Consider the following 27,944-nt stretch of genomic DNA (forward strand, 5'->3'; position numbering starts at 1 on the left):
GCTTGGGTGATTTGGGGGGACTTCATACCCCTTCTCTTCCATCCGATTTGATGCACTCTCGGCTGCTACCACCCAATCCCCTGGGACAGCGGGAACTTTAGTTACTTCCATCCGCAGGCCAGGTTCAGACCATGACAGGCAGATAAGAACCATTCCCAGAGATGGATTCTACCCTAGGTACTCCCTGGCAATGATGAGTTCCCCTTGTTGGTAACCTACTCCCTCCAGTTCTGACCTACATGGATGTGGAAATCAGCTTGTCACTTCAAAGTTAGGAACACTTTCAAAACCCGTTTTGCTGGCTGGGCTGAGAGGGTGTGGCTTACAGCAAAGTCATCAGGCCCAGATAGCCCATGCCTCACCTGCTCAAAAATTACCTGGATCCAAAACAGTATATTTGGCCAGACACGGTGGCTCACACGTGTAATCCCAACACTTGAGGAGGCCGAGGCTGGTGGATCGCCTGAGGTCAGGAGTTTGAGACCAGCCAGCCTGGCCAACATGGTGAAACCCCATCTCTACTAAAAATAAAAAAAGTTAGCCAGGCGTGATGGCACACACCTGTAATCCCAGCTACTCAGGAGGCTGAGACAGGAGAATCACTTGAACCCGGGAGGCAAGGTTGCAATGAGTCGAGATCGCACCACTGCACTCCAGCCTGGGCAACAAGAGCAAAAATTCCGTCTCAAAAAAACAAAAACAGACAAAAAAAAAAAAAACAAAAAACAAAAAAAACAGTGTTTTACCCTTTGGGCTCCACCAGAGACTTTTGCCAGGGATTTACTGGACTCCATTCATCCCTTTGAGGCCCACACCATTCCATTCCAGCCTGAGCGCTGACCTATGGATTAGAGAGGAAGACAGCCAACCCTTCATCTTGCACTAAAACCTCTGACTGATGAACCACAGGGTACCATACCCATGGAAGCCCTGTCCTGGAAGGAAGAACTGAGGCATCTTCCTAGTAGCTACAATCCTGCTACCAGGTGAGTTCAGATCACAAAAGCAGGCCACCCCCAGGCTCTCCTTTCCAGGACGCCCAGTCTAGTGGGAGTACAGCAGAGCCCCAAATAAGAGGGACCTGAGTCTTGTGACAATGTGAGACACTAGATTCTGTTGCCCAAAGCACCACAGTTCCAGCGAGCTCAAGGAGGCTGGCCTGATGGCAAAAAGTGGTAACTAAAACACCTGGAGGGGGAAGAGTTAAAAATTCCTCTCCCCAGACAAGAATGCTTATCCTCTTCAAATAGCTAAAGCCTATTTCGCTTGGTACAGGTTTTCCCAATAAATCCAAGGCCCATGGTGATTTACCAAGAGCCTTGGTTATTGGCAACAGCGATCTCACTTACCCAGAGCAACGCTGAGAACAAGCCGTAATTTAGAGCTGGATTTATATTGTTTGTTCTACAGCAACAAACTCAGCAAATCATAAATTCCCTCTGAGATGAAGAGCGGAAATTGACAATATTTATGAACTCAAGAGGCAGAGAGGGACCTGACCAGGCCTTCGATTTGTAACTGAAACTTTTCCTGGAGCCTCCAGCCAAGGACATGGTGGCTGTCCCAGCCCCAGGGAGCTGGGCTCGGGCCAGGAAGCAGGTGTGTGGGGGGCGGGGGCAGCAAGTGTGTCAGGAGGTGTGTCCAGCCTCTCTAAAGGATGGTCTTTGGATGCTAAAGCCAAGACGTTGCTCTATGCTCATCAGGACACACAGCAACAAGGCAAACAGGCAGTTTTCAGGCCATGAAGCAAGGCTTGTTTGGGAAAGCTCATCCTTATGCTGGGCTGGCCATAAGTCCACTCATGTGCTACTTTCTCCACACACCCAAAGTTTGGAATTTGCACTTTGATCCACGTACTGGATACACCAAACATCACCTTCTATCATCCATGAAAGGAACAAGAAAACACAAGCAGATGCACCAACATTTCCCCTAACATTCCAGAAGCAAGATGTCATACCGAGAAGCTCTCACCTTTCCTGATGTCTCTTCCATAGCTCCCACCTTTTTTCCTTCTATCCTCTTTCCCCTCCCTCCACTTTCCCTCCCTGCCCATCACAACAAACCCCACACCAAGCCCCGGCCCAGCTTCTCAGCACTCCTGACTCACTCACTGTGGTGCCTTGTGGCCCTGGGGGGGTCACTGCCCTCATGTGTCTATGAGGCTGCTGGACTGGATCATCTCCACATCACCTCTACTTCCAGTCGTCCAGAGGTGTGGGTGGCTGTGACATGGAAAAGCTCACCAGCCAAGAGCCTTGGAGGCTCTGGTTTCCACCTCTGCCCTACACAGCCTCTGGTGAAACACTTGGCCTGGGAACCAACCAAAGCTTTATCCACCTTGCAGATTTCCAAGCAGGAAGGTGGACATGGTGACCAGAGCCACACAGGCCCAGGTGGGACACTCACCCAGGCTCTCAACCATCGCATCCAACACAGCCACAGCAGCAGCATATATCCCCGAGTTCTTGGAGTTCAGGTTCTCTGCAACAGCGATGATGATGGAGAGCAGCATGGGGTGCAAGTTCTCTTTGAGGAGGGGGATCATCTTGGCGAGGGACTCCAGCGCCCACTGGCTCACTTTCTTGTTGGAATCCTGAAGCCTTGGGGTGAAAGCATCAAAGACCTATTGAGGAAACAGAAACCAAGAACCCATGGGAACCCAGGCTGGGCGGGACTCTCACAGTGCAGGCAGCTTGGAGCTCACCCGGCCCAGCTGAGCGAACTCAGCAGAGACTCCTCCTGCATCCCCGACCTATGCCAGAGCACTCTCAAAAACAAAGAGCTCACCTCCTCAAAAGGGTGGGCAAGAGGGGAGGAACCGACAGGCATTGAGCACTCATTGCATGCCGAGTGTCCAGGGCATCTTGTTAGTTGCTCTGCAATCTCCTTTTTACTGAATGATCTCCACAACCCATGGAGCACATGTTACCACCCCCACTTTCCCATAAACAACAACAACTGGGGCTCCAAGAGGTTCAGTGATTTGCCTGAGATCACACAGCTAGTAAGAAACTTGGATGGAAACCCAGGTCTGCTGACTCTGAGCTGTGTCTTTGCTCAGCTGTGTGACCGTCAGCAGCCTCACTCCACCAAGAAGCAGGCGCCACCCGAGTGTTCAGCCTGTGAAGGGCTTGTACCTGCTCCTAACACACCTGTCCAGCCATCACTGCCCAGTCACCTGTCCAGCCACATGCTCTGCCCCCAAACATGATGCACCTAGCTCCCCAGAAGCAACCCAAGGCCTCACCATAGTATCCTCCACCTCTCCCTCCTACCCTCCTCGCTGTAAATCTGCTAGAAGCACAAGAGACATCTCTGAGCATTTCCAAGGTGCCGGCAGAGGCGGTGCCTTTGCCCACTCAGCCGGTTCCAGGTAGTCTCCATGTTACAAAGACCAACTGCATAGCAAGTGCTCCTTACACCCCGAGAGGTCTGACACAATGTCCAACGCCATTCAGAGTTTTCAAACTTCAAGCTGCACCCCCCAGGGGAGAGACAGGTGGGAGAGTAGAAGCAGGTGGTGCTCACCTGGACCAGGTGGGCAGCGACGAGCTCCGGCTTGGCCTTGCAGAAGTCCAGGAGACGCCCCACGCCTTCCATCCGGGACCGGAAGTCCTTGGCCTCCAGCAGCCGCATCAGCTCCCGTAGCTGCTCCACCATCTCCCCGCTGCCCTGCAGCATGGAGCGCAGCCCCACCAGCCTTGGGCCACTGGAGCTGAACCTAGGTAAGGAGCATGGCATCTGACCCCCAGGGAAAAGCCCAGGGGAATGAACCCACTTCTGGTCCCATGCCACCTCCTACAGGCGGGTGGGGCAGAGAGGAGAGTGTCACCTGCAGCTTAGTCCACCCCCAGCTTCCCTCCACCTACAGCTTGTTACCCAGGGCCCCATCCCCTTGTCAGGGGTCAGGGCTGTCTCTTCCTGCCTTTTTCTCTTTTCAGAAGATATGTAAGCAATGGGGAAAGTCAGAGTGAGGGAGTGGCTATCCACAAAAGGATGACTGGTACACATTTTTTATTTTTATTTTATTTTATTTTTGAGACAGAGTCTCATTCTTGTTGTCCATGCTAGAGCTTAATGGCACGATCTCGGCTAACTGCAACCTCCACCTCCTGGGTTCAAACGATTCTCCTGCCTCAGCCTCCCACGTAGCTCGGACTACAGGCATGTGTCACTATGCCCGGCTAATTTCTGTATGTTTAGTAGAGACAGGGTTTCAGTATGTTGGCCAGGCTGGTCTCGAACTCCTGACCTCATGATCCACCCACCTTGGCCTCCCAAAGTGCTGGAATTACTTTTCAACTGGTGCACATTTCATGTAAGAGCGGGGAAAGACCTTGGAGGTCATCATGGCCAACCTTCTACCTGGCTCCTATATCCTGAGCCATGGCTGGCTAGGCTCTGCTCACACTCCCCCAGCGACTGGGGACATTGTAAAAAGTCCCATTTTCTTACGCTGGGATCATCTGCGCATCACAGCCCGCTAACCCCTTCTAGCCAGCATGAGAACAGCTCTGTGCAGAACTACTACCTTTCAGCTCCAAGCCTAGGTCATTGGCTCATGCCCTATACCCCGGTCCTATCCAGCAGAGCCCACTGTCCCTCATTCTGTGATTCACTCCTGCATTCCACACTCATTGTCTACTGAGAGCCAAGAGCTGTGCTGAGCACTGAGAACTGTGAGATGAGAGCACAGCCTTTGCTGTTAGGAGCTCACAGACAATGAGAGATAGATAAATTAACAGGGTTGACAGAGGTATGACGAACAGGCCAGCCTGTCACCCTGAGGACATGGGGGCACAAAGTGGTCGAGCTTCCTGGAGAAAGCGACAGGTGAGCTGAATCTTGCAGAACCAATAGACATGTTCTAGGTGTAGATGGCACCTAGGATAACCAAAGGCACAGCAGGGAGAAAGGATGTGGAGGGGCGTGAATACCAGCTGCTCTTGTGTTTTGCTTATCCCAGGTGCTGCTCTGGTCAGGCTGAGAGAGGAAGAGTGGGAGAGGGGGCAGGAAGTTACCTTTGAAGAAGTGGGCATGGGGTTTCCCTGGTGCCCTGCTAGGGAGTTCAGATGGGATCAGCCCAGGACATTGCAGAGGGGCTTCAGTTTTAAGCACAGGCGTGACCACTGGACTCCTGCTTGGTTTCTAACTGCTCCCAGCACCCCCACATCCCCTCCTCCCAGCCTCTCAGTCCATGCCTTCTCATCTGCCTTAGTTCAGGCTGGGCCTCTGAACTAGTCCCAGGCTGGTCACTCTGGTGGTTAAAGGATCTGCTGGTCTAAGCGAGCGGGGAAACACTGAGCCCACACAGAGAGATCTCTCACTGAGCCCACACAGAGAGCTCTCGCACTGAGCTCACACAGAGAGATCTGTCACTGAGCTCACACAGAGAGCTCTCGCACTGAGCTCACACAGAGAGATCTCGCACTGAGCTCACACAGAGAGCTCTCGCACTGAGCTCACACAGAGCTCTCGCACTGAGCTCACACAGAGAGATCTCGCACTGAGCCCACACAGAGAGCTCTCGCACTGAGCCCACACAGAGAGCTCTCGCACTGAGCTCACACAGAGAGCTCTCGCACTGAGCTCACACAGAGAGATCTCTCACTGAGCTCACACAGAGAGATCTGTCACTGAGCTCACACAGAGAGCTCTCGCACTGAGCTCACACAGAGAGATCTCTCACTGAGCTCACACAGAGAGATCTGTCACTGAGCTCACACAGAGAGCTCTCGCACTGAGCCCACACAGAGAGATCTGTCACTGAGCCCACACAGAGAGCTCTCGCACTGAGCTCACACAGAGAGCTCTCGCACTGAGCTCACACAGAGAGATCTCTCACTGAGCCCACACAGAGAGCTCTCGCACTGAGCTCACACAGAGAGCTCTCGCACTGAGCTCACACAGAGAGATCTCTCACTGAGCCCACACAGAGAGCTCTCGCACTGAGCTCACACAGAGAGCTCTCGCACTGAGCTCACACAGAGAGATCTGTCACTGAGCTCACACAGAGAGATCTGTCACTGAGCTCACACAGAGAGATCTGTCACTGAGCTCACACAGAGAGCTCTCGCACTGAGCTCACACAGAGAGATCTCGCACTGAGCTCACACAGAGAGATCTGTCACTGAGCTCACACAGAGAGCTCTCGCACTGAGCTCACACAGAGAGCTCTCGCACTGAGCTCACACAGAGAGCAACCACTGATGCTAGTGGAACCTCACCCATTCAGCTGGGACTGCAGGAACCAACTTCTACTGGCATATGCTCCCCAAGCCCAGGATTTGGTCTCCCTGGGATTTGGGTTGAGGGGGAACACATCCTACAAATTCATCTATTAGTATTGCAGACCCAACTAGGTGTCAGCGGTACCCCAGATCCATGTATCCACCCCAGAGCCACCCCTGGCCATGGGCAAGCAGGACACCTCTGTCAGAAGTCTTAGATGTGAAGCCCAGAGAGACAGGAGCAGCCATACCCCTCCTTGATGGGCAGCCCGTTCTCACACACCACCACACTCCTCGACACCTTGAGGCCTTTGGCAGAGGGAAGTTCATCATTATCTTCTATTCCCTTGAAAAATACACACAGAGCATGAGCCAAAAGGAGTGGCCCTCCAGGGAACTGCCAGACATTCTAGTGGAGACATAACGGCAATAATCCCTTCCACCTAGGAGAGCTTCAGATGTCACAGTTGAGCCTTCCAGAGCCCTGAAAGTAGCTGGGGCAGAAATCAAGATCCCCAGTTAACAGATGAAGGTGTGGAAGCCCAGGAAGTCTCAAGGAACATAGGCAGTGTGGGGGCAGAACCAGGTGTGAGCACAGAGGACAGAAATCACATCTATCTCACCTATCAGGAGTAGTGGATGAAATCAATACCTCTGGAATCCACTCCCCACTCCCCTGACCCACTCGAAGGCTGCCAGGCTCAGCACTGTCGCCCCCACCCCCAAAAGGCCATGACCCACTCATGCCCCACAACTCACCCGCTGTTTAATGGCTGCCATGACCTTCTTCAAGTCGTAAGGTGGGAGGGATTGCTTCAGAAATGCATCAAACTTAGTGTTCGCCATCAAGATATTCACCATCTTCCGGCCATAAAATCTGCCACAGGAGAGACAGCAAGATAAAGAAACAGCTCGGAAATGCATAATAAATTTGCTTTACAGCTTTACATAATCTTCCTAATTAAAGAGAGTTTTTAATACTTTTTCTAATTACGAAAGCAATCCCTACCCAGTTAAAAAATAGATTAATAAAATAAACATCATCCATAATCCCATTACCAAGAGAAAATCACTATTAAATTTTCACATATTTTCCTATAGTCTTTTTTCTGTGGCATTTACTTTAGTTGACATCAGAATGTATATACAAGTTGTATTCAGCTTTTTCACTTTATCATTCATTAATCATCTTCCCAAGTCCCTTAAAACTCTCCATAAACATCCTTTTTAATGGCTACAAAATATTCCTTTGAATGGCTATACCAAAGTGTACTCAATTTTGTTCTTATATGGAACATTTAGAAGTCTGAGAAAGGGTAAAGTGGGACAATATAGGAGGGAGTAGTTAATCTACCTGATGAACAGTGGTGGCAGGTGAGGGAATCAAGGAGGGCTTCATAGAAGAGGTGACCTTTGTGTTGGGGCTCAACAGATAACTAGGAGTTCACAAATGGGGTGGGATTTGGGGTACATTGGAGGAAAAGGGTTATTTAGGTCTATAACACAGTGTGACATGTCAGCAGGGGGGATATGTTGGAGAATAGTGAGCAGGGGTTGGACACAGGAAGCAGACAGGCCAGAGGAGAACACAGGACCCTGTTTAGGGAGACATGAAGGAGTTAGACTACCTTAGTTTGCATGCAATAGAAAGCTGAAGAATGATTCAATTTGTACATTAGTCAAAATGTCTCTAGCAGCAGTGCAGACGACGGATCGGTGGAGACAAGGCTAGGGGCGAGGAGACTTATTAGGAGGCCACCATAATAGTCCAGGCAAAAGATTGTGCAGGCCTGAAATCAGGCAGTACAGTGAGGATAAGGAAGCACAGTCCAATCCAAGAGCTGCTAAGAAGATGGAAACTACAGGATTTGGTAGCTGGCTGGAAGTGAAGCAGGAAGCATCTAAAATCATAAATCATATTTCATTCAAACCTAAGATTCCATTAATTGTAAAAGGTGCCCTTACTTTATTTTCCACTAAGGAAAATCAGAAAAATAAAAACTGGTGATTTCCGCAGCCTCCAATGACACTGACCCATGTGAGAAGGCAATCTTTCTATGTGCTGTCTCAGAAACAGAAGATAGCATTGCTTGTCGGTATTTTTCTTCCTTAGTTCAGGTAAAGTTCTTAGTGATTGCTTTGCAAAAAAATGTGGGAGTTGGTCATTCCTTCCACAGTGAGAGTTTGCTTCATTGATATCTAATGGATATCCACTGATGTTGCCATGCCTTTTCTCATATACAATGATGATTCATTTCAATTGCAAATAATAGTGTAATATTCCTAAGAAACTTTAAACAGATTAAACTCAATGATTCTCCAGAGAGCATCCCAAAATCACTTCTGAAAATAGATTTAAAAGTTTACAAAGAAAAGCTCATAGTGTGGTTCCTACAATGGAAAACTTAATTCAGAAAATAATACTCTGAGCGACAATGACTAAGTTTGTGAAGGTGCAGATAGTATAACTACATCATAAACTGGGCACAGTGGTGCATGCCTTGTCTCAGCTACTTGGAAGGCTGAGTCAGGAGGATTACATGAGCCCAGGAGTTCAAGGCTGTAGTGTGCAATGGTCACACCTGTGAGTAGCCACTGCACTCTGGCAACGTGGCAAGACCCCATCTCTTAAAACAACAAAAATGCCTATGTCATAATCACTGCCTAGCCCAACTGAAACCCAACAGCAACTGTGAAATGCCTGTCATTGTAAGATACATGCCAATTTTAAAGATCTTAAAATCAGGGAAGGATGTGTGTCTTGAAATCAGTGAAGTATGAGAGTCCCCATTTTGCCTCTTGGGTGGCTCAGTAAATCACAGTCACTTTTAATGATAGAGAGAACACAGAGAAGCAGACTTGGAGAGGAGGCAATGAGTTCATTTAGGGACACTCAGCACTGGAGATGGCAGTAGGACATCAGGTGGTGGGTCCCATGGAGGCTTTAGAAATAGGGGACTGGCCGGGCGCGGTGGCTCAAGCCTGTAATCCCAGCACTTTGGGAGGCCGAGACGGGCGGATCACGAGGTCAGGAGATCGAGACCATCCTGGCTAACACAGTGAAACCCCATCTCTACTAAAAATACAAAAACTTAGCCGGGCGAGGTGGCAGGCGCCTGTAGTCCCAGCTACTCAGGAGGCTGAGGCAGGAGAATGGCGTAAACCCGGGAGGCGGAGCTTGTAGTGAGCTGAGATCCGGCCACTGCACTCCAGCCTGGGTGACAGAGCAAGACTCCGTCTCAAAAAAAAAAAAAAAAAGAAATAGGGGACTGATGCTTGAAGAAGCGTCTGGACTGGAGGGCAAGAATTGAGAAGCCTCCAACTTTGCTGGTGGCTGGAGCCACCAGAAGTGAAAGTCAGGAGAGGGAGATGAGGACTAAAGACACCTTGGCAGCACCTACACTCAGCTGGCAGTCAGGGGCAGAATGGTCACAGAGGGACAAGGAGAATACCCAGAGTACAGTGCCATGGAAACCGGGAAAGACAGAGTTCTAGGAAGGAAAAGGAAATGTAGTCACCACCATCTAGTGTGGGGAGAGGTCAGAATGGAGAGGAGCAGATCTGGAGAGACTTTAGACCTTGATTTCCATCCCTCTAACAACATTTAAAACCAACAAACAAACCAAAACCTTCTACGTCTTTTTTTTTTTTTATGTTGTATGGCAGAGTTACACAACACTTTATTATATAGTAGATGCTCTAGGAGATGCTACACAAAGGATGGTTGTTTATAAACATTTCATCCCATTCCTCCAGTCCCCCTAAAGTGACTCTTCAAAGCATTTGCCCCAAGTTTAATGGCAATGTGATTTATGTTTTTTGTTTGTTTGTTTGTTTGTTTTTTTTTTTGAGACAGGGTCTCACTCTGTTGCCCAATCTGGAGTGTAATGGCCCTATTTCAGCTCACTGCAACCACTGCCTCCTGGCCTCTTATCTCAGACTCTCATGTAGCTAGGACCACAGGCACATGCTACCATGCCCAGCTAATATTTTGGTATTTTTTGTAGAGACAGGATTTCACTGTGTTGCCCAGGCTGACCTCAAACTCCTGGCCTTAAGAGATCCACCTGCCTTGGGCTCCCAAAGTGCTGGGATTACAGATGTAAGCCACTGTGCCTGGCCAGGCAATGTTTTGTTTGCTTGTTTTTGTTGTTTTTAATTTTTTATTTCCATAAGGTTATTGGGGAACAGGTGGTGGTTGGTTACATAAGTTCTTTAGTGGTGATTTGTGAGATTTTGGTGCACCCATCACCTGAGCAGTGTACACTGCACCCAATTTGCAGTCTTTCATCCCTCAAGCCCTTCCCACTCGTTCCTCCTGAGTCCCTAAAGTCCATTATGTCATTCTTAAGCCTTTGCATCCTCATAGCTTAGCTCCCACTTATGAGTGACAACATACAATGTTTAGTTTTCCATTCCTGAGTTATTTCATTTAGAGTAATAGTCTCCAATCTTATCCAGGTCGCTGCAAATGCCGTTAATTCATTCTTATTTATGGCTGAGTAGTATTCCATTCTGTGTGTGCATATATATACACACATATACACACATACATATCACAGTTTCTTTATCCACTCGTTGATTGATGATGTGGCCTTTCGGCTGTTTTCACATTTTTGCAACTGAGAATTGTGCTACTATAAACACGCATGTACAAGTATCTTTTTTGTATAATGATACCCAGTAGATACCCAGCAGTGGGACTGCAGGATCGAATGGTAGTTCTACCTTTAGTTCTTTAAGGAATCTCCACACTATTTTCCATAGTGGCTGTACTAGTTTACATTCCCACCGGCAGGGTAGAAGTGTTCCCTTTCACCACATCCACGCCAACATCTATTATTTCTTTGGTTTTTTGATATGGCCATTCTTGCAGGAGTAAGCAAAACCTTCCACTTCTCCACTGAGATTCCTCATTTCAGCAAACGGCACTATTATTCGCCACTGTTCAAGGTAAAAACTTAAGAGCATCTTCAGTTCGTCTTTGAAAACCTTACCACCTGCATCCTGTTGGCTCTGTCTTCAAAATACACCCAAAACCACTCACCACCCTCCAGTCTGAGCCTCCAGCCCCTCTTGCCTGGACTGTGGGGCAGCCATCATCTGCTGTTCCTCCTGCCTTTCTCTCTCACTACCAGTCCTGCAGCAGCCAGAGAGCCTTTTTTTAAATCATAAAGGCTAGCATGCGTGTAAAGAAATACTCAAACTCATTATTAATAAGTGGGGGGCAAAGCACTCTAAAACAATGATGAGCTGTCATTTTTACCCATTAGATGGATAAAAATTAGAAATCCAGAAATTGCCACACGTTGAGAGGCTGGGCAGGAGGGAGGCAGATGCGGACCTCAGGCAGGGCGGGGCTGCTGGTGCACACGTGCGCCTGACCCACAGTCCTGCTCCTGGGCACGTCCGAGGAGGTGCCACGCAGCATTGTTTGCAGCAGGGAAGAACAGGAGAACTGCAGGCACTACATCCCTCAGGGAGCACCCTCAGACATGGGTACCCTACAAGAATGCCTGGCCTGGAGCTCAGCCATCCAGAGTGGGCACGGCCTCTGAAGCCCCGACAGGTGCCACACGGTCTCCAGTCGGGGCGGGGATGGAGTGAGGGGTGGAGACCTACACACTCATCTAAATGGATGTGGTAGTAATAAGCCCTGAACTGAGGAGTGTGAGGAACTGAGCCCCAGCCCTGGCTTTTGAAGACAGTCAACCAGATCCTCTCACTCTCCTGCTTAAAATCCCCTAACACCTCCTCATACTTCCACTAAGAAAACTCTCCAGTGACTTCCAATCACACACCACCCAAAATCCCAACTTCTGACCTTCGCCTAAGAGAATGTCCCTGACCTGGGCCTGCTGCCCACCCTCACCCCACCCCTCACTCACTGTGCTCCACCAGGCTGGCCGTCCCCACCCTTGGACCCCAAGCTTGTTCCCATCCATTTGTGACATTTCCTTTGCCTGATTCTCAAAGAGCTGGCTCCATGTAGCCATTCAGCTCTCAACTCAAATGTCATTCTTAAAAAAGGCTCTCCAAACCCTCAATCTAAAGCAGCCCCCAGCCTAACACCATTGCATTGCAGCCTCTACCTCCCGGGCTCAAGAGATCCTCCCACCTCAGCCCCTCAGTAGCTGGGACTATATGTGTGCAACACTACCCCTAGGATTTTTTTTTTTTAAGTAGAGACAGGATCTCACTATGTTACCCAGGCTGGTCTCAAACTCCTGGCCTCAAGCAATCCTCCTGCCTTGGCCTCCCAAAGTGCTGGGATTAACAGGTATGAGCAACCACATCCGGCCTATTTTTTCTTTATATCCCTGATATGTATCTAAAATTACTATAATTATTTATTTATTATCTGTCTCCCTCAACTAGAAAGTAACTCCCAAACAACAGGGGCTACATTTTTCTTATTCACTGCTGTGTCCCTAATAACAAAAAGAGTGATCCTTAAATATCTCCAGAAAAAAAGGCCTGAATGGTCTTACAGAGAACGGTGCTGGGGTGAGGTAGAAACAAGAGCAACACTCAATGGGTAGAGGGGAAATGGAAGACCAGAAAGTGGAGGCAGGGAGTCAGGACCCCTCCCTGGATGGGCTTGGCTTGACGGAAGGGATGGGACAAGAGCTAAAAGGAAAGGAGCCGGGCGCGGTGGCTCAAGCCTGTAATCCCAGCACTTTGGGAGGCCGAGACGGGCGGATCACGAGGTCAGGAGATCGAGACCATCCTGGCTAACACGGTGAAACCCCGTCTCTACTAAAAAATACAAAAAACTAGCTGGGCGCGGTGGCGGGCGCCTGTAGTCCCAACTACTCGGGAGGCTGAGGCAGGAGAATGGCGTGAACCCGGGAGGCCGAGCTTGCAGTGAGCTGAGATCCGGCCACTGCACTCCAGCCTGGGCAGCAGAGCGAGACTCCGTCTCAAAAAAAAAAAAAAAAAGGAAAGGACACAGCTTCCGCCCACCTGCCTGTCCCTCCAAAAGATCCCAGGGAAGCTGAGCTGTGTGCTCCACGCCCCTCAGGGCTGGCTGGTTGGTTGCCTTCTCTACCCCCAGGCCCCTGGCCCTGTCCTACCTGGTGTCCTGGTTGGAGTCCTGGGCCAGCCTCACCAGGTTGTGCACCAACATGTCTGTGCTGTCTCTGGAGCCCGAGAGAAGCTTCTCAGCACCAATCTGCTCCAGCACAGCTGACAGGTGCTCGGCTGCATATTTCCGGACCAAGGGGCTCCGGTGGCTGAAAGGAAATCATGGCCCCGGGGTCAGTCTCAGGATAGTGGTGTGGGAGTCCCCAGGCTGGCAAACGTGGATCTACCATTGCAGACCCATGCTTCATGCCAGCCAGGGGCTCCAAAACTACCTGTCCCCATGTGGGCTGAGGGGAATCTTTGAGGAAAGAGCACTCACTTTCTACTAACAGGGTGACAGCAACAACAGGAGAGGGAAGGAAACCGACATGAAGCTACACGATGTTCCCCAATACACCGTATGCCTCCTGTTCCAGGGAGCTTCCTGCACACATAACCTTCCTTTTTCTAAATACTCTTCTCCATCTTCCCTCCACCTAGAAAAGTCCTACCTAACCAACGTCCCCTCTTCCTTCCTTCCCCAGCCCCACAGGCAGAATTAGACGTCACAACCACTGCCCAAGGTAGCTGTCTTTGTCCCCGGGGAAGGACAGTTGCACCCTTTGGGCCCCCATCAGGCTGCCAGCTCCCTGTGGGCGGGGACCAGGTTGTCTGTCTCTCTGGACTAGGAAGTAACTCCAAAACAACAGGGGCTTCATTTTTCTTTTTCACTGCTGTATCCATAATGACAAAAAGAGTGATCATTAAGTATCTCCAGAAATAAAAGGCCTGAATGGTCTTACAGAGAACGGTGCTGGGGTGAGGTAGAAACAAGAGCAACACTCAATGGACAGAAGGGAAATGGAAGGCAAGAAAGTGGATGCAGGGAGTCAGGACTCCTTGCTGAATGGGCTTGGCTTGACGGAAGGGATGGGACAAGAGCTAAAAGGAAAGGACATAGCTTCCACCCACCTGCCTGTCCCTCTGCAGGATCCCAGGAAAGCTGAGCTGCGTGCTCCAGGCCCCTCAGGGCTGGCTGGTTGCCTTCTCTGATCCCAGGCCCTTGGCCTTGCCCTACCTGGTGTCCTGGCTGGAGTTCTGATTCCCCCTCTGTGACAACCCCACTGCCCTGCTGGTGCCTGACACATCCCTGGCGCTCAGCAGGAGCTTAATGCATGTTTGCTGAACTGAACTGAGAGAGGAGGGAGACGAGGGATTCATGGGTGAGTTGGTGACCATAACAAGTGGCACCTGAGCTCTATAAGAGAAACCTGTCAGAACAGCACCTCTTTCAAAGGGCCTCTCTGTTCATACTCCATCAGAAAGCACTGACCCTTTTGTCCCGTACAGTCCCACCCCAGTGGAACACAGTGGGGGACATCAGAGCTCTGCCTACTCAGCTTGGTCCTTGGACCAGCAGCACTGGCATCTGAACCAGAATCTGCATTTCAGCAAGATCCCAGTGGACTCAGATGCACAAGCCGTGACCCTGGTTCTTGTTGACAGTGATCAATTGCCTGTCCCTCCATGCCAGCACCTTTTATCCATTATCTCACATCCACCTCATTAGCTACTATTATCATCATCATTCTGCAGGTGAGGAAGCTGAGCCAAAGGGAAGCATCCAGAAAAAAAAATGCAATTCATTTCTCCTAAGTTAATTATAGACACAGTAAGCACTCAGTGAATGCAGGTACGGGCAGGCACCATTCTAAGTGTGCTTTCATGAGTCAATTCAATTCCTTCTCATAACAACCTCATAAGGTAGACACCATTATTATCCCCATTTTACAGATGAGTCAACTGAGACTCAGAGAAGTGAAGTGACAATCAGGATGTGAACCCAGGTGATGTGGCTGGGCAGGATCTCACCCTTTGCAATATGCTATGGTGCAGTTACTAAAGGTCTCCCAGCTGGTCCAACAGGCCCCCAGGGCTACTAAGAAACCTCATGCATCGGTGCAATGATCCACGTATGGGGTGGAGAAGCCTTTTGCTCTGTGGGAGAAGCGGCTTAGGAAATGCTTTTGGTTTTGCCTTTAGTGTGGGGTTTTAATGACAGGGAAAACAAACTTGCAGAAAAGCTCCAACAGGAGCCCAATACCTTCCCCTCCCCAGGAGCAGATCCAGTGAGGCAAGCTGAAAAATGAAACTTTGCGCCTTTCTCACTGGCCCACATTTCATCAGAAAGCAACACTGCTCCTGCGGGTGGCAGGAGCTCCAGGGCCCACGCTCAGGCTGCCTCGGCAGCCCTGTCTCCCGGGGTGCTCCCACAGCCATGGTGTGCTCCCCAGGCTTGGAGTGCAACAGCCCCTTCCTGTTCCAGCCAGAGCTCCCTGCATTACCCCGGCCCGGACGATGAAAAGTGGGAGAGAAGCCTGGTGCCCGGCACAGGGAAGCAGGGGTCTTCTTCCTCCCCTAGCTAAGTGGAAGGCACCTGCTGTGAAGTCTGAGGTGGGCCCCTTCTTCACTCTGAACCTCTGACCCATCACCCCGGCCTCTAGCATCCCGAGGGACCCCCTGCAGCCTCACTCGCCTGCTTCCCTCCCTCCCTGGACCCTTCTTTCACATCCCAGGGCCTCTCCCCTTGCCTTACCCTCCCTGACCTCCCCCGCCCCTCAGACAACAGGCAGCCACATACTAGACACCCGCCGAGGTGAGGACCACCAGGGAGCGGGCAAGGGTCACGTTCTCCACCATGGCCCTCAGGGACTGGCCAGCTGCTCTCCGGATGAACTCGCTGGTGTCCCCCATCTTCTGCAGCAAGCAGCGGGCAATCTCCTCGGCCTCCTGGTCCATATTCTTCTTCAAGGCCTGGAAGAGGTCTCCCAAGGTGGTGATGGCCAGGCAAGACACCTTGGACCGCAGGTTGGTGACCTTGGAGAGAGGAGAGGGGCCCTCCAGGGTGCTGGACCCTGCCAAGGGCTCTAGGACACACGGAGAATGGGCCCTGCACCACCCTCTTCCTCCACCCCCACCCTTCCCCTGACCTAGGTCTTGCCACGCTGGAAACGAAAACCCTGCAGCCACTCTGAGCAAAACTGTCCCATTTCATTATCATCTCAATTATTAATCCCGTCATCATCATGACCATAGGAAATGTGTACACTCTGTCTTCAAAGCACTTTTACAAAGAATGTCTGATTTTATCTTTGCAACTACCAAATGAGAAGTAGGTACCATGAGAAGCCCAGTAGTGCTGACTGAGGCTCTAATTAACCTGGGAGAACGTAACTATTTTTCCTGGATGCCTCACTTTGCAAAGGAAACAGAGACTCCAGGCCACATGCAGGAAGGCAGATGCTCCCAACACAGCCCAGGCCCTTGTGTGTCAACAAAACAGCGTCCTTCGTATTCATCCCCTGACCCCCACTGGAGCCCCCCGCTCCCAGAGCAGGGCACAGCCTCCACGTGAGACCAAATGCAGCCTCCTGCCTCTCTGGACCCAGCTAGACCAAGCTCCAGAGCCATGAAAGAAAGGCTTTGGGAAACACTGCCACTGCCCTGGAGTTGGGGATCTGGCCCAGGACGCTCCATCCCTCCTTAGGCATTTTCAGTACAGAGGACCATGCAGGCCAACACGTGGGCACGTGGGATTCTAATTGTTTCCATTCCCAAAGATTACAAATAAGGAAACCCCAGGCTTGTTTTCCAAACTGAGAAATGGGTGGCTACCTCCTACCTCAGTGGCTGAAGGCTGAGAAATAGGCAGGGATCCCCATGTTCCTGGAGCCACAGCCCCTCCACAGCTGCTAGCGGATTGCATCGAGCAGCCGCGGTGGGGCCAAATGCACAGCACACAGGCTGGGGGGCCTCACCTCCCCAGTCACTGCCAAGCACACGTCGTGCAGCCTCCCGGTGAGGACCTCTGAGTGACAGGCTGCCAGGCGCTGGATGCTCACCAGGCCCTTCTGCTTCATCTGCCTGAGAAGCAAGGCCAGGCCCTGTTGCAGGCGGTGGGGAGGAAGGAGCCCCACCCCTCTGCAGACTAGGGGCCCCACATCACACAGCATCACGGTCCACCCTCACCCACAGCAGGGTGCCATTGCATGGCCTCAGAGTAGAGTTTCCTGGGGTAACACCCTGGCCTGGAATCCTAACCACTCAGTAAAAGCCAGTTTTATGTGGCCTCTGGCCAGCCCTCAGCTCTGACAGTGCTGTATGGAAGCCCACCCCCAGGACCTATCTGGGTCCTCGACGCAAAGCCAACACCTTCAATAAAAGGCACTTGAACAGGGAGGACTAAAGGCAGGGAGGGCTCCTCACAAATGTTCTGGAGCCCGAGGCATTGCTTTGCTCATGACCACGGTCCTGTGTTCCCACAGTGGGAGGAGCGCTTGGAGCAGATTCAATTTCATTCAGAGAAATAAAGGGTTGCGGCCTTTCCTGGGCCCCACGGTGTGGAATCAAATGCATCCTTGCCATGCCTGGCTTTGGCACATCACAGACATCACAGAGCCATGCATAGGCTGCTTGGAGGGTCCCAGGGCACACCCATGAAGCCAGGAGCACCTCACAGTCATGCACACATGCACATAAACACACGCATATCTATATGCATGCACACAGTCCTCCCTCCAAACTGGCTTTTACCCTCCGTGGTGCTGCAACCCCAGAGTGGGAGAGGAGGGAAGTTGAGGGGCAGAAGCTATTCTGCAACAGCCCCTGCTTCTGGCCGGAACACAGCACATGGCGGAGGCATCTCCTCACCAGTCACTGCTGTTGAGGCACTGGAGTGCATCCATCAGCCCCAGCTCCGGGTTCGAGAAAGGCCTCAACTCCTTACAGCCTCTAAGATCCATCTCCTCCTCTTCTTCCCATTCAGGAGAACCCAATGTGAGCACCGCAGGTAATGAGTTAGCTGCATTCACAGGAAAGAAACAGCAGGCTTCACACAGCAGGACAGGCAAGAGCCTGAGTGGCCGCTCCTGCCACCGCTCACCTTGGGAGGCCATGCCACCACCCTGAGCCCACCTAACAGGGAGGGTGTACAAGGGGAAGTGCTTGGTGAGGCTAAGAACCCAGCGCCTGGGCTTCCCTCCCCAGGAGCCATGAAGACCTCCTCACTCTACCTTTGACTGACTTTTCCCCTTCCTGCCCTTGCCAATGTGATTCTTATAAACAGACTTGTGATAAGCCACGTGATGTCATGGGACAAAACCCCCCCAGCCAGGGGGACACCTCCAAACCTGCCCCATCTGTGGTGGAGTGGGGCCCCCTCAGCCATCAATGAATGATCTCCCTACTCACTTTGGTGGCAGTCTAACCTCATCCCCAGAGGCCCATGTGGTCAGCGCCTCCTCCTTCCCTCCTGCTATCCAGCCTTTTGTGAGGTTGCCCACGAGCAGGGAAGGGTCCAAGAGCAGATGGCTGGAGGAAGGCAATGTAGCTAACTGGCACCCACACGGTCCAGATGCAGCCACACACACAGCAACCTACAACAAGCAGGTTGTCATGTTTCCTAGGCTCTCCTGCCTGCGGACAGATGCTGGAATCAGAAACTCCTAGGACAGGAAGGAATCTTACAGGGCCTCTGTCTAGCCAAATGCCCTGATCACACAGTTGAGGTCTCAGAGGCCCAGAGAGGGTGGGGGACACTCCACAGCCCCTCAGCTCCTCTGTCAGCACAACCAGGACAAGAAGGTTCCCTTCCCAGTCCAGAGCTCTCACTACCACATCTTCCTTCCTGGCAAGTTTTCTTCTGAGCTTCACCTCCACCAGGATGATTTTCATCACAGTACATCTGGAGGTACTGGGCAAGTCTGAGTGGAGAAGAAGCCCTTTACTGAATGTGGAGGCACAGCCGGGCACAGTAGCTCACACCTGTAATCCTAGCACTTTGGGAGGCTGAGGCGGGCAGATCAGCTGAGGTTAGGAGTTCAACACCAGCCTGCCCAACATAGTGAAACCCTGTCTCTACTAAAAATACAAAACTTAACTGGGCATAGTGGTACACGCCTGTAATCCCAAATACTTGGGAGGCTGAGGCAGGAGAATCGCTTGAATTCGGGAAGCGTAGATTGCAGTGAGCCGAGATCATGTCACTGCACTCCATCCTGGGCAACAGAATGAGATTCAGTCTCAGGGATTTAAAAAAAAAAAAAAAAAAAAAAAAAAAAAAAAAAAAAGTAGAGACACAAAGCCCTCACTCTTGGACTCTCTTTTCAGCACTGCCCTTGGCAAGTGGAACGGTCTCTTAATCAGTTCTTTCAGTCACTCTCTGAAAGGCAGACGGTAACATCCAACCTCCCCGTCCTTCCCTGGGCAGCACGGACATGAATGACATGCTGTCTGCAACGCTCTCAAAATGAGGCTCGGTCTTCTGGAGAGAGCAATCCAGCCTCCTGCCCCGCTGCCCCCCCTTCCCCGCCTTCCCCACACCCTGCAGGGGCATTTAGCATCCACTGGACTTAAAAACAAACCCACAAAAGGCATTGGCAGGGGGCCTCCAGCCTCCAGTGTCTTGAGGGCTTGTGTGGCCTCCCCCTTTGCCCTATGTCTGACAGCTTTCCTGTCAGGTTCATATTTGTGCCTTCTGGTTCAGTCATTTCTATTTTTCACACACAAAACAGAAGAAATTGAACAGATCCTGAGCTGAGCTCACCTAAACCAACCCAGTCTCCCAAGAATGGCCAGCTCCTTGTTGGAAACAGTGAGTTCCTCTTCAAAGTTCCCACCTGTCCTCTATTTTCAAAGCTTAACTTCCTTGCCTCCTTGCCCCTAGTTACGGTAAACAACTTTCCAGCCATTCCCAATCTGTAACCCACACCCGTTCCCAATCTGTAACAACCCACATCTGATCCTTATTTGACGTCCTTAGTTCCAAAACTGCTCTTCCTGCTGCTGGAGCCCCACCCCCACCCCACCCCCATGTGAAGTAGCCAGTCGGGATCAGCTTAGATTGTGCCGTCTGACCCCAGCCAATGGGGACCGGACACAGTAGTAGGGACTGACTGCGTTCGGGATAAAAACCGCTTCCCTCCTTTGTTGGGTGTGCTCTCGCACACCAGAAGAATGAGCAGCAGCCTTCTGCAGAAGTAAATTTGCCTCGCTGAGGAAATCCTTTATTTGAGTGCTCATTTTCTTTGTGACTCCCAGCTCTTATTTCCAACACCCTCACAGGACATATTAGGAGAATCAGGAGGACAAGCAGGTGTACAATCCTGAAATACTATCATTTCCAGCCAGACTAAAAACCCAAACTATAAAGCAAGTTAAGGGATTCTTCATTCACTGTGAGGAGAGAGGAAGATGAGGAGGATTCGAATGAAGCTTCCAGGATGGTTGTAAGAGGAGAATGTTGGCCTTTTTTTCCTAACTCCAACAACCTAACCTACTTGATTTTATTTCTGCCTACCTGCTCACCTGCCAAATATAAACAGTTCAAATAAAGAGGGACAACAGATTATCCTCGGTCAATCATCACTAGCCAAAGTCTCAGTCTAGTGATCTTTAGATGGTGGTACTACCGGGCACCATGACCTTGAGTGACCTTGGGTGGCCTTTACATCACTAGGTCTCAGTTCTGCTGCTGTAAAATGAGTGGGTTGGCCAGGCATGGTGGCTCATACCTGTAATCCCAGCACTTTGGGAGGCTGAGGTGGGCGAATCACTTGAGGTCAAAAGTTCGAGACCAGCCTGGCCAATATGGTGAAACCCCATCTCTACTAAAATACAAAAATTAATTGGGCCATGGTGGCATGCACCTGAAGTCCCAGCTACTCAGGAGGCTGAGGCAAGATCACTTGAACCCAGGAGGCGGAGGTTGCCGTGAGCAGAGATCATACCACTGCACTCCAGCCTGGGCGACAGAGTGAGGCTCTGTCTTGAAGAAAAAAAAAAAAAAAAAAAGAGTGGGTTGGGTTATATAGATCAATAGTTCTCAGGATCAATCATATCATTCAATTACCACTTTCATGATGTTTGCCATATCTTTCAATAGCCTGCCCTTTCATTTACATTGTACTTTTCTTCAAATCACAAAAGAATTTCAAATCCTAAAGAATTTAACTCTAAAGGGAACTTTCTGTCACTACCATAAACTAACATTGTCATAGAATATGATAAATATTTACAATGAAAGTAAAACATTGTTAAAAACTCTAGCTGAAGAATGTGCAGGCAGCTTCTGTCTTTGAGCCTGAAAGAGAATCTCCTTGTTTAAAAAGACAGGTGCGACCATGATTGTAAGTTTCCTGAGGCCTCCTCAGCAACAGAAGCGACTATGGTTCCTGTATAGCCTGTGGAACTACGAACCAATAAAACCTCTTTTCTTTATAAAAAATAATAAAATAAAAATAAAAAGAGAGGTGCTATAGACTGGCACCAAATTCAGACTTTCTACTTAAGACAATTGAAAGGATAGAAAGAGAATTGAAAAGGGAGGTGAGCTGGCATTATTTATAGCATGGAAATTATATGTCTATGATCTAGTCTGTGCTCTAGTCTATGATCATTTACCATCACATCCCACACTTAAAGACACTCTGAACCAAGCTGACTGTTTTTAAGTTTTTTTCACTAGCAAAATCTTTCCAAATGAAATCTCACATGAATGCCCAGTATACAAAAAAAAAAAAAAGAGGCAAAATAGAAACTCCCCTGGTAGAATGGGGACAGAATGTCCCCATGTCCCAGGCATGATTCCTGAGGTGCCCTGGTAGAAGCTCTGGACCCTCTGATTCCCGTCTGTAGCCAGTGCTGTCCAGCCCTGACATTTTACGAAGCAACAGGAAAGAAACTGAGGTCTTCTCCAATCCTCTCATCCTGTTTCTGCTGTTCTCAGCTGCTTCCTTGGGGGCTGTTGTCTAGTGTCTTTGGCCCTGGTGCACTGGTCACTCCTCCAGGACATGTCACACAGGCTGGGCACATCACAACTCCAGTTGTGATATCCTGGGTCCCCAGCCCAGCCTGTAGACAATGATGAGTCCCTGACACTGTTTCTCTCTCTGGCAAGGCAGCCACCACCCCAGACTGCCTCCTGGTCTAACATGGACAAGGGGCGGAAGCAAAACCGCCGAGGTCACCTTTGCCATGCCTCAGGGCATCCCGAGGCAGCATAGGCAGAGGGATACATGTGCCTGCCAGTTGGGCCTGCCCACCTGAGGCGTGGCGGACAAAGCGGGGCTCCTGCTGGCTGACGGGAATGCTGGGCAGGGAGGTCCGGCTGGCCTGCTTCCTCAGAATAACGCTGACATCGTTTCTGCGTGGGCCACTCAGCCTAGTGGGCACAGACAGGGTCCCGCTGCCTCGGAGGGGAAGGAGGCCTGTGGACACAGAGAAAGTCCTAGGACTAAGCAGGTCTATTTTCCCCTGGCCTCAATGTCCTCCTTTGCAAATGGGCCCATGGCTGGCCACGGTAGCTCATGCCAGTACCCCCAACATGTTGGGAGGCTGAGGTAGGAGGATGGCTTGAGGCTAGGAGTTCAAGACCAGCCTAGGCAACAAAGGGAGATGCCCATCTCTACAGAAAATGTAAAAGAAATTAGCCAGGCATGGTAGCACATGTCTATATTTCCCACTACCTGGGAGGCTGAGGCGGGAGGATCCCTTGAGCCCAAGAGTTTGAGGCTGGGGTGAGCTGTGATTGTGTCACCGCCCTTTAGCCTGGGCCACAGAGCGAGGCCCCATCTCTAAATAAATACATAAATAATAATAAAAACTTTGAAAAAGAAAATGAGCCCATCAGCAGGCTATGAGAGAGTGGACTCAGCTCCCCCAGCCTGAGCAAATCCCACACCAGGCACCCAGTACCTTCCTTCATGAAGGCTCTCCGGGAGCCCAGGCCCTGGGGAGTGAGCTTCCGCTCTGTCCTGGGCTCCTCCGGCCTCCGGAGCAGCTCCATCTCCTTCATCTGCTTCAGCCGCATCTTCTCCTGGGCAGACTTGGAGATGGTGACTTGGATCTGGCACAAGGTCAAGGCAAACTCTATTAACCTCCAATCATTCAATCACCAACATTCAGTCATCAAAAATATGTCTCCTGTGTGCCCATTGCTGTCCTGGAAGTGTAGAAAAAAGACAAATCCTTGCACCTTAAGAGCTTCGAGGTGTAGGGGAGAGACAATAAACAGGCCGAATGCTGATATCAGGCAGCATGTGCTGAAAGAAAAGAGACAGAGATGACAGTGGCTTTTAGCCTAGAAGGTCCTGAGGGACTCCTCGAGGAGGTGAAGCTTAAGTGGAGACAGAAATAAAGGAAGGAGACCAGCCCCACAGATTTCTAGAAGTGTTCAAAGCAGAGGGAGTGGGTGCAAAAGCTCTGAGGCCAGGTGTGCTTGGCTGGTTGGGGACAGTCGGGGGGTGGACACTGGCTGAGCTCTCTGAGTCAGAGAAGTGACAGGACACAAGACTGGGCAGGATCCACATCACATGGGTCAAGGAAAGGACTGGGCTTCTCCTCTGAAGGACACAGGAAGCCGTTTAAGGTTTTGAGCAGAGGAGTGACATGATCTGACTTCCACTGTTGGGGGCTGTCTCTAAGTGTTGTTTTTTATACTTTTTTATTTTGAAATCATTTAAGACGCAAGAACAACTTGTAAGTTGTCAAAATAGAACCAAGACTTCCTGTGTTCCCTTCACCCTTCCCAATGATAACATCTTCCACATCCACAGAACGTTCTGACTTCCATTTCTCTGAGGCTCATGCTAACTGCTGCACAGGAAGAGTCTGCAGCTAGCCTCACCCTGGAAGCAGGAAGAGTCTGCAGCTAGCCTCACCCTGGAAGCAGGAAGAGTCTGCAGCTAGCCTCACCCTGGAAGCAGGAAGAGTGGTTAGGAGGCAGCTGAACATCCAGTCAAGAGGTGGCGGGGCTTGGACGGCGATGGGGGGTGGTGGGGTGGGCAGATTCTGAACATGATTCTAAGGTGCAGCTCACTTTCTTCACTGATATATGAGGTGCAGGGCAAGAGAGGAAGAGAGGAGCCAAGGATGCCCGAGATGGTTGACCTGAGCCACTGGAAGGCTGGAGCTGAGTGGGTCCCCTGGGGAGACAGGAGGTTTTGTGAGGTGAGCGTTCAAGGGTTGAGTTTTAGACACAGTCAGTTGGAAGTATAATTAGGCACTTAAGCAGAGGTATTGAGTAGCAGCTAAATATGTTAGTCTGGAGGTCAAGGGAAGGTCTAGGCTGGCGAGGGAGGTGTGGGAGTCCTCAGCGTAGAGATGGTACTTAATGTCTGGACTGGATGAGGATCTAGCAGGTCAGTATAAATAGATGAGAGGCCAGAGGGCTGAGCGCTGGGGGAGTTCCAGCATCCAGAGGCGGGGGAGATGAGGAGGCAGCAGCCAAGAAGGGCTGGAAAGGAGTTGCCTTTCATGTAGTCAGGACCAAAAAAGAGCCACCCCTCGCCCCTATCCCTGGCTGGAGAATTCAAGGATGAGACACAAGTCGTGTCAAAAGCTGTGATGGGGTCAAAGTAGACAAGGACTAACCGTGGCTGCATTTGGGAAGATGAAGGTCATTGGCGACTCCAGCGTGGGCAGTTTCAGTGGGGAGTGTGGACTAATGCCTGTTAGGCGTGGACTCGGGAGAGAAAAGAGACGCAGCAATCATTTTGTCTTGGTTTTGTTTTGCTTTCTTAAAATAAGAGAGGTAACAGAGAGCTGATACGCTGATAGCAATGATCCCGTTTCAACGAGAATATCGTTGACGCCAGAGAGGGAAAAAGTGTTGGAACTGAAGGATTAGCCGGATTGAGCGGAACAACAGGAGAGGGTGGTGAGCCAATGGGATGCTTGAAATTGAGACCATGGTGTGGGGACACACTTTAGAATGCCAAGGCCTACGATGTGGCCACGGGAGGGAGCGCAGAAGCGGGGTGGAGGATGAGCTCGTTTCGCTGCACTGAATTTTTGTGTTTCATGTTCTGTGGTCCTCTCTGCGGTGGGAGGGCTGTGGTGATGACTTACACAGCCACCCAGTCTCTAACAGAGAATACGCACCCAGGAGGCCTTCAAGATACGCTTCTTGACCTGGAATGTTCTCTGTTTCAAAGAATGAGCACAGGCTCCTCACTACAGTGACTCCCCAAGCTTCACTAAATTCGTTCAAACCAGGGAAATGACCACCTTCCAAGGCCACCCGAGAAGTGTGAGGTATTCGCCAGTCCGTGGAGCACAGCCCGTGGCTGATCAGACCTGAGTCAGCTGCCTCTTATTTGCTATGTTGGGTATTAGTTCAAACCACACAGCCCAGTTCACCTAAGGCATCCTGCTCTCTCCCCCACATCCGGCTTCCTCCTGAGCCCTGTGCAAACTCCCTGTCCTCCTTCCTTCCTCCCTGCTACCCCTCAGCAACCCTCTGTAGTCTTCCCTGCACCTAGGTCCCCACCCCACTTCCAGCCCCTATCCTTTCTCCAGCCCCCACCCTAACCCCGTCTGCAGGTTCTGGCCTTTAGTACTTGGGTGGCTGCCTCAGATTCTCCTTGCTCTGCTTTGTGGCTGGTCCCACTCTTGAATACTTCAGATGCTTGCCTTCATGTAGCCTGCGGTCCACTCCAGCCCCACTTCCTCCTCCTCCCGCTCCCCAGGTACCTTGGTGTTGATCTCCTTCCGGTCCTCTTCTTTCAGCAAAGGGCAGGCTTCTTTGGCATGGTCAAAGGAGAAGGCTGTCAGCGTGGGAGCAGACTGAGAAAAAGGCAGGGCAGGCTTCTTGGCAGCGGCAGGTCTGTCTCTGATGGGTGAGGCCAAAGGTTTTGGCTCTGAGGGGTTGAGAACAGGAGTGGAGCTGAAACACCCAGGACCCTCCTGAGCTCACTGACCCTGTGGCTTGCTCAACTCTACTGCTAAGCCCCGCACCCTCAATTCTTCCTCGATGGAGCAAGACCTGAGTTAGGTTTACTGTACAGGGCAGCACTGGCAGGCATGGGGCGGACTACCTGTGGACCAGCATCACCCCCCATTCGTTCATTCACTGCACACTTTATTCCAAGATAGGTGCGGGAGTGGGGGGAGGCTGGGCGGGAAACAGGGCCAGATGTGTTATCCAGGAGATATAAGACATTTCCTGAGAATATAAGTGTATCTGTCCTGGGAGGCTTGTACAGAAGGAAAAGAAAAAACAAAATGGGCCCACCAATGCTTTCATATGATTGTGGGCTTGCCTGAAAGCATGACGCAGCAGGAAAGGGCAGAGTTGCCAGGACCAGAGAACTAACACTAGTCCAGTCTCATTTTACAGATGGGAAAGCTGAGAGCCGGTGTGATGGGTAATAATAGGTGCCGTCTGGATTGGATGCCTACATAGTTGGTAAAGTATTGTTTCTGGGTGTGTCTGTGAAGGTGTTGCCAGAGGAGATTGACATTTGAGCCAGTGGACTGGGAGAGGAGGACCCACCGTCAACGTGGGTGGGCACCATCCAATCAGCTGCTAGCTACCATCACAGCTAGAACAAAGCAGATGGAAGAAGGTGGGATCACCTTGCTTGCCGAGTCTTCTGGCTGCCTGCTTTCTCCCCTGCTGGACGCTTCCTTCTACTCCTCCTGCCCTTGAACATCACACTCCAGGTTCTTTGGCCTTTGGACTCTGGGACTTGCACCAGTGGCACGCCAGGGGCTCCCGGACCTTTGGTCACAGACTGAAGGCTGCCCTGTTGGCGTCTCTGGTTTGAGGCTTTCGAACTTTGACTGAGCCACTACCAGCCTCTCTCTTCCTCAGCTTGCAGACGGCCTCTTGTGGGATTTCACCTTGTAATCGTGTGAGCCAACTCTCCCTAATAAACTCCCTTATATAGAGACATATATCCTACTAGTTCCATCCCTCTGGAGAACGCTACTACAGCCAGTAACCTTCGAATGCTCTTGGGATGGATAAAATACCCATTCACTTCCACTTGATGTCATCAAATCCACAGTATTGCTTTGTCATTCATATTTTCCCCATCAGCGGATTTTAAAGGTACATTTCTCATTATGAAGGCAGGGCTCAAACAGGTCCATTCATTTTCTGCCACTCAGAGGGTTTTGAGCTCACCATCCTTGGGTGAACCTGGAAGGCAGGGGTCTGCTGAGATGGGGCCACCAGCTGAGGCTGCCTGAGGCTGGAAAACACAGCTTACATCTGGAGCCCCTGCGGAGCTCCCAGGTCACCGGGGTCCTCTGCCCAGCCCGTGTCTTCTGCAAAGGATTCCTCTGCTTGGTGCAGGGAGAAGGATCAAGGGCCAAGGGGAAAGAGGGGCTTTGAAGCTTCATCTGCCCAGAGGTAAGAGGCAGAGCAGAGGGCACATGTGGTAGGCACCATCTGGCCAGCGCAAGGACTGCAGGAATGCCACAGATGTGAGGAAGCCCCCAGCTTCAGACAAGACCCTGTGAGCCCCTACCATGTACTAGGCATGTTGCACATAGAGGGCAGTGTCAGCCCAGCTGTGTCAGCCCAGCTGCCAGCCAGAGGGCAGACAGCCCTTTAAGGACTTAACTACTTTTTATGTCATTTCTTCACCTGCACCCCAAAGGTATGCCCTGGAAAGCCTTGTCTGAGCAGCCTGCCCCTGCCACAGCCCCCTGGTGACCTGGTTCTCAAACAGCAAGCTGGAGAGCCAGGGGAGGAAGTGGTTACTGCCTGGGGTCTCCTGGCCCAGCCCCCACACCAGCATCCTCTGGGTTAGCTCTTAAGGTCACTCAGGGTGCCAGTGCATTTCGCCACAGACTGCC

The 27,944-nt window shown here is 51.0% G+C and overlaps 1 protein-coding gene across 2 annotated transcripts in view; it reads right to left on the bottom strand.

Moving 5' to 3' along the window:
• TOGARAM2 (TOG array regulator of axonemal microtubules 2) overlaps positions 1 to 27,944 on the bottom strand; it is a 73,330-nt gene that overhangs the window by 13,309 nt on the left and 32,077 nt on the right. Inside the window, exons 8-18 of one of the 2 annotated variants that reach the window (XR_010580518.2) lie at positions 25,830 to 25,996; positions 23,052 to 23,202; positions 22,400 to 22,564; positions 18,009 to 18,159; positions 17,117 to 17,222; positions 15,940 to 16,175; positions 13,310 to 13,468; positions 6,993 to 7,110; positions 6,485 to 6,579; positions 3,532 to 3,724; positions 2,410 to 2,603 (exon numbers count right to left, since the gene is read on the bottom strand). Coding sequence is in view for 1 of the 2 variants with exons in the window: in XM_045369567.3 (XP_045225502.2) it covers positions 2,410 to 2,626; positions 3,532 to 3,724; positions 6,485 to 6,579; positions 6,993 to 7,110; positions 13,310 to 13,468; positions 15,940 to 16,175; positions 17,117 to 17,222; positions 18,009 to 18,159; positions 22,400 to 22,564; positions 23,052 to 23,202; positions 25,830 to 25,996 (1,758 nt within the window). In the remaining variant the exon portion in view is untranslated. Of the gene's footprint in view, positions 1 to 2,409; positions 2,627 to 3,531; positions 3,725 to 6,484; positions 6,580 to 6,992; positions 7,111 to 13,309; positions 13,469 to 15,939; positions 16,176 to 17,116; positions 17,223 to 18,008; positions 18,160 to 22,399; positions 22,565 to 23,051; positions 23,203 to 25,829; positions 25,997 to 27,944 lie in introns of both variants that reach the window. The other variant, XM_045369567.3, reaches the window with a different exon arrangement.

Source organism: Macaca fascicularis, chromosome 13, assembly GCF_037993035.2.
Source record: "Macaca fascicularis isolate 582-1 chromosome 13, T2T-MFA8v1.1".
Classification (NCBI taxonomy): Eukaryota; Metazoa; Chordata; class Mammalia; order Primates; family Cercopithecidae; genus Macaca; species Macaca fascicularis.